Source organism: Trachemys scripta, chromosome 18 (genome assembly GCF_013100865.1).
Source record: "Trachemys scripta elegans isolate TJP31775 chromosome 18, CAS_Tse_1.0, whole genome shotgun sequence".
Classification (NCBI taxonomy): Eukaryota; Metazoa; Chordata; order Testudines; family Emydidae; genus Trachemys; species Trachemys scripta.
This window is the reverse complement of record NC_048315.1, coordinates 17112601-17124840: the sequence shown is the minus strand read 5'-3', so window position 1 is coordinate 17124840 and position 12240 is coordinate 17112601. Positions and strand designations below refer to the sequence as shown.

General features: G+C 40.7%; 1 protein-coding gene across 2 annotated transcripts in view; it reads right to left on the bottom strand.

Moving 5' to 3' along the window:
* Positions 1-3387: 3387 nt before the first annotated feature.
* Positions 3388-12240, bottom strand: part of ZZEF1 (zinc finger ZZ-type and EF-hand domain containing 1) — an 87232-nt gene continuing 78379 nt past the window's right edge. For both annotated transcript variants that reach the window (XM_034752211.1, XM_034752213.1), the window contains exons 52-55: positions 11595-11760; positions 9858-10011; positions 7944-8015; positions 3388-6573 (exon numbers count right to left, since the gene is read on the bottom strand). In XM_034752211.1, the coding sequence (XP_034608102.1) occupies positions 6499-6573; positions 7944-8015; positions 9858-10011; positions 11595-11760 (467 nt within the window). In that variant the 3' untranslated portion in view covers positions 3388-6498. The remainder of the gene's footprint in view (positions 6574-7943; positions 8016-9857; positions 10012-11594; positions 11761-12240) is intronic.

Sequence of the window (12240 nt, the reverse complement as noted above, 5' to 3'; positions counted from 1 at the left end):
AAGTGAGGCGTGAGACAGAGGAAGAGCAGGGGAGAAAAACAGCACCAGGAGAACATCCCAGAGATTTGATTAAGCAGGGGGCGGGGAAATCTCAGTGAATAGAGACCAACCACTAGCGTTTTTCAGGGTAGCACTGTAATGCTGTACATTGGCACTGCACTAGAATCATACACATTGGGAAAACAGCACATCTTCCCCTAATTTGCAATCACCATTTACATTAGCCCTTCTGTTACCTCCCTCCATGCGTTCCCCAAACCAAAACACGCCTTCTCTGTCCTCTGTTTTCAAGGAGCAGGGTATATTCTTTAAACATTAAGAAATGCTATCAAGCCATTTGAGGATTCAATATGAATCGTGTACTGGGGTTGATAACTCTGATGAGACACATTACGACTCAGATTTTAAGGGGGAGACGGGACCAATTTTTGTGTGTTCTGCACTGCCACAGCACTGTTCACTCCTGTGGGAAGTCCTGTATTGTTGCAGCCTGGTTTTGGAGCTGGAGAAAAGAAAGCACAAGTGGAACAGAACAATGGCAGAACAGGGAAAAGTCCTGCCAAAGAGATCTGATTAAACCCATACATTAACTGCTCATTCCTTTCTTATCTCACTGATCTTATTTCCTTAACCTTCTATTTCATTCCTTCCCTATTTACAGGGGACATTTTTCTTAACTATTTGGCTTAAATAGAGAGGTTATCAAATCTCTGCTCCACTTGGGGAGGCAGAATTCAGCTCCTACTCATTCTGAGTGCGGCCTAAGCTTCACGTGTGGTGGTGTTGCTCAGACTGTTACAGTTTGGGTATGTCTACAGAGCCAACGTTAAAATGCTGCCGCAGAGCTCTCCCAGCGCTATAATAAAACTACCTCCACGAAGGGAATAGCTCCCAGTGCTGGTGCACTGTCTACACTGCCACTTTACAGCGCTGAAACTTGCATCGCTCGGGGGGGGGGGGGGGGGGTTGTTTTTTCACACCCCGGGGGACAGAAGTTTCAGTGCTGTAAGTGGCAGTGTAGACAAGGCCTTAGACACAGTTATCAGCCTCCTGACTGAGACTGATCTTTCAATGACTGATTGGTGTCAGCAGAGGAACTTTGAAAAGTATCCTCTTCAGGAACACTTCATTGTGTGTTTGTTTTTATTTAAAAGGTTTGTTTAGGACTTTTGCCTAAAACCAAACTTGTGCTGTTTAGGAGTTCATGTGATTGAGGTACTTGCCTGTCACCTGAAGACACAACCCGCCACTTGTGACAGTCACTTTCAGGACAGCTCCTTGTGATAATTCAGTTGTGTCACATAAAGCAGCACAATCCTGTTTGCATGAAATATGCTGTTCATAACAAACAAGGAAAACGAAAAGTATAGGATCAGAACACTGGGCTAGACTGTTGTGGATGTGCTCAGATTTTAGACCAGGGCAGTTCCAGTGATTTAAAATGGAGTCACTCCTAATTTATCCTGTTATAACAGAGAGCAGATTTAGGCTCAAGGTCTACGAGAATTCTGTGCAAGTTGCCCAAAACATGTCAAAAAGAGTCTTTATATTTGATTCAGACTTCAGAGGCTGTTATTCACCACCAAGGAAAATACACTGCCTTTATATAGCACCTGTGACCCAGGAGCTCAAGGCACTTCATAAACATTAAGCCAACCACAACTCATTTGAATTAGATGAATATTGCCCCATTTCACCATTGGAGAAATTGAGCCAACAAAGAGTGCCTCCAGACAGCAGCAGAGGACTACCAATCTAGAGCCAATTCTCAGTCCTATATTTTAACCACTACACCACACTCTCCCCATATACATAAAACATTTTAAATGCAGCATTCCACAGCCAAGGTTTTTTAAGCTAATGTAACCTACAACCATCCCTTCAAAATGACCCCAATCACTTTCACTTTTGCAGCAAGCAACTACACGTTTCCAGACCTGTGTACTGTTGCATCAACTTCCTCAATGACGTTTAATGAATTTACAGAAGTAAATGTAAGGCAGCCCTATTGGCTTCTGCTCCATTAGAAACCAGAAAATCCATGTTTGCAAACTGAAGACAGGCAAAACTGGCTGGGGGAGGGGGGGGAATAAATAAAGGCACTGCTCCATTTTGCTAGCAATTCTCCGCTGGCAACTTCTGTATTATAAGGGTTTGTCTGTATGCAGAATTGTCCCACTTTCACTTAGAATTTAAACGAATTTAGTTAAACCAGGGCACACGCTTATTCTGGTTTAGCTTAAATTGATTAGGAACAGACATAAGCTAACTCTGTAGAAATCACTTAAAACCAAAATAAGCATGTACCCACAGAGATTTGGAACAGTTTAGCAGAGCAAATTTTTGTGGACACCACTTCTAAAGTCAGTCTAATGCATTAAAAGGATCTAGTTTCTTAAAGGGCTAGACAGAAGGAGCTCGGATGCTATCAGCTGTAAGGGGTTGTGGCAATAGACTGTAAGAGCATGTAGGCACAGATGCCGGGGGGGGGGGGCAGGAAAGATCAATGGTATTTGCTTATTTTGCTTTAAGCATGCCATAGAGTTTTGCTCTTAAAAGAAGCCGGGGTGGAAAAAAGCGCATCCCACAATAAATGAATGAAACCAGCTAGTTTACAGCCTGATCCTGCTCACAATAACGTGAGAGCAACATCCCCGTCCTAGATTCTCCTCGCCCTTAGAGGCTCACTCGAGTATAGTACATTCTACAGTTCAGGTTATCAGTATGTATTTAGTAAACACACTCATGACAAATCTCTCTGGCTTTGTACAAAAGGGGAAACCAACTTCCGGACTGGCCAAATGCCAGAGGAGACTCCCAACTTGTCACTCCAGGGAAAAGCCCTCACGTTCCCACCAACCAGCCTCTCAGGAAAAAGCCTGTGTGGATAAAATAGGCTTTGTAGCATGCTTAGAAGGCCAACAAATGGCAGCTCTAATGGTCCAGTGGGGAGAATCACCCTGGCCAGCAACCTCCTCCCATTTACAGTATGGGAGCAGTTCTGGCACAGGAGTGTCTCTCAATGTAGACAAGACTCACATTAGTACAGGAACTCTATAGGTGTGAACCACCACCTTGAAACAAATTGAGGCCCAACCCTACAACTGGACCCACACAGACAGACCCCCACTGAAGTCAACGGGCCTCTATATAGGCACAGGGGTCAGTCCACATGGAACCAACTGCAGGATTGGAGCCTAAGCCAAGCCTCATGTGATGTTTGTGTGGCAGAGTGTGATATCAGCTACACAATACTAAGGAGGACAAGAGGTTTACTTACAGTCATCCTGTCCCTAATGATTAACACTCAAAGTAAACCCCTAGCTCTTGCGGCAAATTCAATATTTAATCTTCAGTGAGGGAAAGAAAAACAGAAAACTATAGACACAGTGTTGTACTTTTTATAGAATTTTTACAATATATTTCTCTTCATTTGCATATTTTACCCACATCTATAACTTTCTTGTTACATGTTGAGCTGAACTGGAATAAATCTAAAGGTCTGATCTATTTCAAACAACCAAAACCGATAAAAATTGCAAAGTAGTAAACCCGTAAGAAAAAAAAATTAAAAACCTTTTAAAGTGTTTAATGAAAACAAGTCACATGTATCATTAGGAACAATGTGATTTGTGTTAAATACATCGTATGTGATTCAGGACACAATCATTTTTTAATTAGGCACATTTTTTTCTTCAGCATACCTGTTTTCCAGCCAGCTTTGTACTATTCCATAGTACCATCTGCATCCACTTGGAACTGCTGCAGGATTTCAGAGCTATTGGTCATAAATATTCAATTCATTTGGTTATGCCTCCTCCCCTTTTTACATGATAGAAAAAAAAAATCAATTTTTCTTGCCCCCTAAAAACCCACAATGAAGAAGCAAGTTTTAAGGCAGTGAAAGACTCCGTGTCAAGCCAAGGGACAGTCCTTCACTTCCATCTAGTGGGTGGAAAGAATATTTAGCAGCTAATGCCACTTGTAGCCCTTTGAGAGCAAGATGGCTGACTGGCAAGGATAGTAAGTGGTACGCCTAAGATAGAAACTTTGGCCACTCCTGTGTCATTCTTACAGCCTTTGTGCATATTGTTATATAGAAAGCAAAAATACAGTGCAACAGAAAAAGAATGAGAATGAGGAAACGCCATGATAGGATCAGTGAAGGATCTCTGTACAGTCTGTAAACCTGATGTAAAAAGAGGAAAAAACCTTCTGTAAATAAACTTGGGCAGATCTCAACAGCGCATCACATGCCTTACAAACGACACAATCAACCTGTCACCAGGGATTTACCAACTAACCAGGGACTCGTTCCGAGACAGTGGGTAGGAAATCCACACTGTCCCAGAGCAGCAGTTTTAAAATGCTTATCTGACCCTTTGATACAATACACACTGTTCATGAAAGTGGACTTCAGAAGATGACCACAGTTTTGGTGCAATAACCCCGCCCCCACCCCAGATTCTCCAGTAGGAGTTCACACTGTCAGACAGAGACATGCATTTGATTTATCAGGGAAGCTCCTAGCCTCTCCTGCAGTCAGATTACAAACTGAGAGGCATCACTAAGAGGGAACCAAAGGATAAGACTGCAAATGCCTTTACCTATGAGTTACAAGTTATGATGCAAGTAAATCTCGCGTTTAGTACTCAACAATGTCTCACCCTGGAAAGGAAAAGGGAACTAACTTTCATTATGTTAGACTGCAGGCAAGTTTTCAGAGCAGTCTGCATTTCTCTGCCTTTTTCCAAACTTGGGCAGAGGACAAGTTCTTCCTACATTCTGGGATTTGCTTTTACTAAGAGAGCCGTCCCGTCCCCCGAAAGACAGTGATTGCAACTTCTGGTGCCAATGAGGGTCTTCAGTTTTTAACCCCTTCATTCAGAGTACTCTTTCCAATTTAAACGTCTCTCCCACAACAGCACTGGCCTTGCATTCTCCTAATGGAATAGGAGCCAACCAGCTACTTCCAAGGCTGCAGCACCAATGACCATCCAAAAAATGGGGGCACTAAAGCACATTGCATATTTCCCTCCCAGAGGGAGATAGCACCGCCTTTAAGATACTCCCAGTCCCAGGTGGCTGGAAGAGCATCATTCCATAGACTATTCCCAAATGCAGGGCTCTTATACATATGACAGTGCTAGCCACTGGCCTTTTTGGGCAAATAAAGCCAGTGAACACAACACTCAGTTCCAACACAGTCATTGTCCTTATGCCATTTTGATCAGCTTTCCAGTCTCTACTACAGATGCATCTGGTTATGCTTTCTTCATCGTTTCATTCTGGAAAAAAAAAATCTAAGCACAATAGAAGTTTTGCAGATTTTACATTCAACAAAACCAACCAGGCAATTAGCACACACAAAATGTAGCCCCACAACCCTTTAAGCTCTTTGCAGTCTTCTTTGGAAACGGAATAACCAGCAAATTTGGGCAAGATTAAAGCCAATTTATTTCAACACAGAGGTCTGCTATTTATTCCACATTCAGCAGGAGTAATGCAGTTATTGCTATATGAGATAAATTGGGTTAATCACTAACCCCCCCGAATCATCCCTTGATGCTGGGAATCAGGGTTTTCCAACGTTCACCAGAAGGCGCTCCTGGGCCACCAGTAGCAAAGAATATGCCATGAATAATTTCTTGGAAAGATGCCATATTTGAGAAACATACAAGTTATGCATCACAGCCAGTGCTCCTCAGCTTCTCATACCACCTCTTCGAAAGCTACTCCAAGGGAGCCATTGTGGTTTCTGTACTAAACCAGAAGAATGCATTGTACATATTTAAGACAAAGTAGGGTAAGATCAGTCGATCAAACCAAAAAGAACAGTAGAGGCTTTCACCTCTCAGAAGGGTGCTCTGCCATTGGAATCTTAACTGCTCTTTGAATCTCTCTATATTTGTTTTAAAACCTAAAGTTCAGTAATGAGTTAGTTGCTGCAGGTTTTTCTCCATGCGTAGTGCCTTTCAAAGCAAAGTGAAACATGACAGGTTTCAAGAGTGGGCCATTTTTACTCTTACACAGTCCACCAAGGTTCTTCTTCACCAATTTTACTTCCAGTGAAAAATGGATGCTGCTGGTGGCACCAGCGTAAGTTCAGCAAAACTTTTCAAGCGGTCCCTTCCAGTTATAGTCACTCGGTTTTACTGGGAACAGATAGTACAAGCACTGGGCCTTCTCCATTCTCATACTTCAGAAATCTTCTCCTGTTCACTCTCGGAATAAAAAAATACTTTTCTGTTTACTCTAACATGCTACAATATGTGCGTATGTAACTGTCGGTGATGCGTGAGTTACTCCAAAATGTGCTTTTTCTTTGAAGTGCGCTTTTACTTTTACAAATTCTACATCAAAGTGGAAGGAAGGAAGGCTGCAGAGTACCCATACGCTGAAGCTGAAGGAACTTTTCCTGAACAGAGTGAAGATGTTTGTTCCAAGGTTTCTATGGACAAACTATTCTATCCCATGCACTCCAGCCATGAGCCAGTATTAAACATTCCAGAGACTTGTTGATTTGTTTGGATAGTTAATGGCAAGGCTGATAGCAGCAATGTTTTTCAGGGCCTGGAGAGGAGGAAGAAAAGAAAGTTAAGCATCACAAAGATTATCACCATCAAGTAATGGTTACTTTAAGTTCTAAAAAGCCACCCTCTGCTGCGTGAGTTTAACAGACATAGGAATAGGTTGTTCTCTATCCATCTGATTATCTTTTGGCAATGAAGTAAACCGTCATGCATCCAACAGCTCTGGATGCTTAACAAAAAAGCAACTGCATTTCCGATTGCCCAGATGCCTCCCATCTGCTAAAGCTTTGCTTATGTAGAGGACAAGTCATTTAAGGTGGATGCACCAGGCAAATCCCATTGTAGTATCACTTCTAAATGAACAGTGGGTTTTACTAAGATGAAGGAGTCTCATATCAAATGAGCTGAGGGTTAAGAAGGAAGCTGGAGATGCCACAGAGACGTCGGGAGAGCAAAATTGAATTCAGGAAGTGTCTGGAAAAAAAAATAACTCTTTCAGGGGCAAGGGCTGCTAATATTGAATTCAATAGGGAAGATCCCCTGAATTCAGTGGGCGCAGAATTGGGCTCTGTATGACTTAAGCGATAGGAAAAGGAATGCAGAAAGCCTGATGTGGGACACGAGTTTTGGTTTTGATAACTCATCCATTCAACTGCCATTATCTGTAATATTATTCTTGGGTGGCTAACAATAAAGGAGGACACCATTTGTAAGTAGTTTCATCAGCAGGCGCTCAAAGGGACCCAAACAATGGTGTCAGGAAGGAAGATACAAATAGTGCTGGATCTACACCAATCTTGCAAGACTACTCAAATCATCTGGGGAAGGTAAAAAAAATTTAAAGAGGAGAGTAAATACTTTTTTTCCATTGCCAACCACCATACTAATAAGCAGACAACTACATTTTATGCCTGGGCTTGTAAATTTCCATCAGTTTTGCAAGGTTGATATAAAAACTTACAAGGCAGTTTTCTTGCTGATTAAATTCACATGGTGGACCACTCACTTGACAGACAACATTAAGTTAGGTGATTTGAGTCAGTTTGTAGCTGCCATTTCCTCCCCCTGCTATTTCATATTGATTTTGTTTTTCATGCACTGGGGCTGCAGTGCCACTATCTGAAACTATAAGCTCTTTTTTGTAACCAACTACATTGAAATATGAATGTCAGATTGAGGTGGGTGTGAAGAGGGAACAGATGGTGCATGGATCAGGGCATTAGCCTTTCACATCTAAGGAATCATTATTTAAACCAGTGAAATTGAATTTTGGGAGCTTGTGCTAACAACAGTGACTATATATTTATCTGAAATAAAAGCCTATTCTGCAATCAGGAATGACTGGCTGTCTCTTGCAGGACAGAGCAGGAGATACTTTGGACAGGGATTATTTGGTTTTGTTTTTTTTACCTGTGCTGTGCAACGATGAAGATGCTCTTCAGTATTTAAGGCAAGCAAGTAGTCCTGTAGAGATCCAAGCTCCTGAAGCAGAAACATGCTCAGTGAGATTGCTTTAGCAAGGTGTTTTTAACAACGTTACTTTACTGATCAGCATTAGCATTCCACTCTCCATAGGATCTACAGAGCCAATTCATCAAAATTGTCACAAACCCATACAAACATAAGGCTAAAAGGGACCTTGAAAAGTTATCTAGTCCAGCATTCTGCACATACACAGACCATCCCTGACAAGTGTTTGTCAACCTATTCTTACAGCCTCCAATGACGGGGATTCCACAACCTGCCTTGGAAAACTATCCCAGAGCTTAACTACTCTCATAGTTAGAAACTTTTTCATAATATCTAACTTAAATCTCCCTTGCTTCTCTATTTACTTCTTGCCCTATCTTCAGTGGATATAGAAATTTTTATAACAGCACTTAAAATATTTCAAGACTGTCATCAAGTCTTCTCTCAGTTTTCTTTTCTCAAGACTAAACATGTTGAGTTTCTTTGACCTTTACTCATAGGTCAGGTTTCATAAACCTTTTATAATTTTTACTCCTCTTCTCTGGACTCTCTTCAATTTATCAACTTTACCTCCCATTTCTTACATACTACAGTTCTATCAATCCACCCCAGAATGATAACAGGTTTTTTTTTTTTTCGGTTTGTTTGTTTTTTGGCAACTGCAACATATTCTTGATTCACATTAAATCTGTGATGAACTATATTCCCTAAATCCTCTTTGGCAGTACTACTGACTAGCCAGTTATTTCCTATTTTGTAGTTGTACATTTGATTTTTTCCTTCTCAAATCCTTTGTACTTGTCTTTATTGAATTTCATCTTGTTTTCAGATCAATTCTCCAATTTATCAAAGCTGCTGTGAATTCTAATTCTGTCCTCCAAAGAGCTAGAACCCCCGCCCTGCTTGGTGTCATCCGCACATTTTGTATGCACAGTCTCTACTTCATTATCCAAGTCATTCATGAAGACATTGAATAGTACTGGATCCAGACAAGCCTGTGCTGGACCTCACTAGATACATATCCCCAGTTTGGACAGCAAACTACTGATAACTACTCTGAGTGCAGCCTTTCAACCAGTTTTGCACCCCCACCTTATAGTAATTTCATCTATACCACATTTCCCTAGTTTGCTTATGAGAATGTCATGTGGGGCTGCACCACAAGACTTACTAAAGTCAAGATATAATCACATCTACTGCTTTCCCCCTATCCACTAGGCCAGGAACCCTGTCAAGGGTTAGGTTGGTTTGGCATGGCGTGATTTGTTCTCAACAAATTCATACTGGCTATTACTTATAACCCTATTATCCTCTAGGTGCTTACAAACTCATTGTTCAATAATTTCTTCCAGTATCTTTCCAGGTATTGAAGTGAAGTTGATAGGCCTATAGCTCCCCCAACTGGTCTATAGTTATGCTCAAGACTACAGGATTTGAGCACAATTTTGACTTTGGGTTTCAGTGTAGATTGGCCCTGTCTATACTGATCGCATACAGTGTTCAAATCCAGCTCAGAAAGAGTGTCACATTTAAACCATGTTTTCAAATGGTTATCAAACCCAGCTCTCCCCTGAGCATAGGCAGAGGCTTAGAATATCCCTCTTTTAGTACCTTAGGAAGAAATGTGCCCATTATTTAAGCTGTATAATTGATAAGGAGGTAGCATAGTACAGGTATATGTCCCTGTATTAGAACCTGACATTGAACTCAAGGGAAAATGTTTCCAACCTGCCTGGTGCCTATGAAATCCTGACCTATTTGTGCTGAGGAGCCAGAAAGCAGTCTAACAATGCATTCTACATGCTATGCCCATTGCTGGGGAAAGGGGAGCATATGGGTAAATGGATTCCTTACATTCACTCTGCTCTCTGTAACGAAGAAGAGTTCCGTAAGTGCACGATGAAGAGGAAGAAGAAGAATACCAGGCTTGGTCATGTCATGGCACAGGTTATTTTCCATGTGGGTGAAAAGCTGCCAGAGAGGCTTTAACAAGGTGAGGTCACAGTCCCTGAAAAAACAAACAAACCAACAACAGTCATTTAAGCGGAATGAGGGTAACTCAGATTAATGACCCCATTTTTGACATGAAGAACAATATTTTCAAAGGAGCCGAAACCTAATGATAATTTCCTGACAGCACTATGAAGCATGTAACAAGAGGCTGATTACAAAGGTAGACTTCGGTTTTGAAATACTTGGTTACAGAAATGTAACAGCTAAATTAAAACTCCATCCTAAAAGTTTAAGACCCCTAACTTTTTTTGATCCAAGCTCAAAGCATTTAAGCACACGCCTAATTTTTTCCCCCTACGCAGCAACGCACTTATGCGTGCGGTTCACATTAGACACTTTCATGGATTAAGCAAGTCTAAAGCACTTGCTGAATAAGGCCGAATTGGGGGTCTTTGAAATAAATGAATGCAGCACCACATTAAATGCCTTGATTCCACTGGTTAGAACTTTGCAAGTTTAAGTTATAAACAGATTTTTTTTTTTTTAATACATAGGTAGAGGTAATTAGTATCACTTTGCAAATAACAGGGTTTCCAACCCTGCCTTTCCTCACACTCCCATTCAAACATCACTGTATTGTATAGTCTCTTCTACACATACATAAAGTAGGCATCATCAAAAGAGAACTCAATTTCAGATGCCTTGATCAGGGTACTACAGAAGAAAATTTGAAGTATTATTAGGGTATTATTTCCATAATAAAGATTTTTACCCTACGTTAAATTGTTGCCCACAAAGGCACAAAATGTAAGAAGAAATTAGATACACAGTCAGTAATAAATAACTGAACAACGGCTATGTACCTTTTAGCAAAGTTGCAGATGTTCAGACTTGAATGTGGGCTAAAGTATCAAAATTCACAATGATTCATACAAATTTTATATGTCATTGTCTAAAATGGCTACAAAAATATTTTTATAAATTATATATACACACACACACACATACACACACACACACATACACACACACCCCACAACACTTCTGCATCCTTTGAGCCAGAAAAAGCAGGAGGTTTCTGGCACCTTCAGGATTTTACTTAATTGAACATTATAACTAAAGTGAGGGTCCATATATTGACCAACTGTCTACTTCTGCCCAGCACAATCACCTCTGCCACCCAGAATCAAGCATTAACTTACCTGAAGCTATAGCTCCATTTATACAGCTTGCACTGGCACAAATCAAAGAAAGTTACCACCGTTATTACAATACTGAATCTGGCAATGTTTTTTCTGCACTTTGTTCTTGATCTCCTCATTTTAACTAAGAGAAGGAGACTCACCCTTAGATCCTTAAATTTATTTTAATACAATCAACATGGAACCTGACTTTATTCTGACTAAAGGATTTGTTCCACAGAATCTTTTAAAAAGCCATCTAGAAAAAGAAAAACTGATTTTCAGAACATCACTACTTCAACCGTTTTTGGCTAGCAAGCCATTGCTAATACCCATCAGCAAGACAAACTATAGTGTCTACTTTAAATTATGATTCTGTGGCTCTGCCATGACTTGAATTTAGCAAACCCTCTCCTCAAAGGCATGTTTAGTGTACAATGTGGAGCAATGTATTTACCTGTGGTTGCTGCATTGCACTATCTTCAGGAGTAAGTGGATGGCCTTTAAACGCTGGTGCCCAATCTGGCGGCATGCTACTCCTACCTGCCATTCCCAGATTTTGGCTAGTGGGAGATGTGGAACCACCCTTTCCTCCGATAGCATTTGTTTCAGAATCTCAAACCCTGGAATTGAATAGAATCGTGGTTATTTCTAGAGGGAGACATTCTACTCACCTGCACAACTGTCCTTTCCCCATACATTTAGAATTGTTACAGCAAACAAAAATAAAGATATAAAAGCCAAAACTTGATCTGGAGAAAGAGAATAAGGGCCAACCCCTGCCATCCTTAGTCCTTTCTTGGGCAAAAAAATTAATGGGAGTTATGTGGCTAAATTCCTTACACCTATCTTTGAAAATCCTAACCCTAATATTTGCAATGAGAGTTTTGTCCAGGGTAGGACAACAGAATTTGAGCCCTAATTAATATTGGAGGTACAGTAGGCCTAAGCTAACTGTAAAGCATTCACAATCCAGATGCATATTTCAAAAGACCATTAAAAATATAATTAATCTGTTAAATAAACCAGAAAAGCCTTTCACACTGCATCTGAAAATGAAAACCAGAAGCAGTCCACCATAACAGATATAATTATTCTTTAAA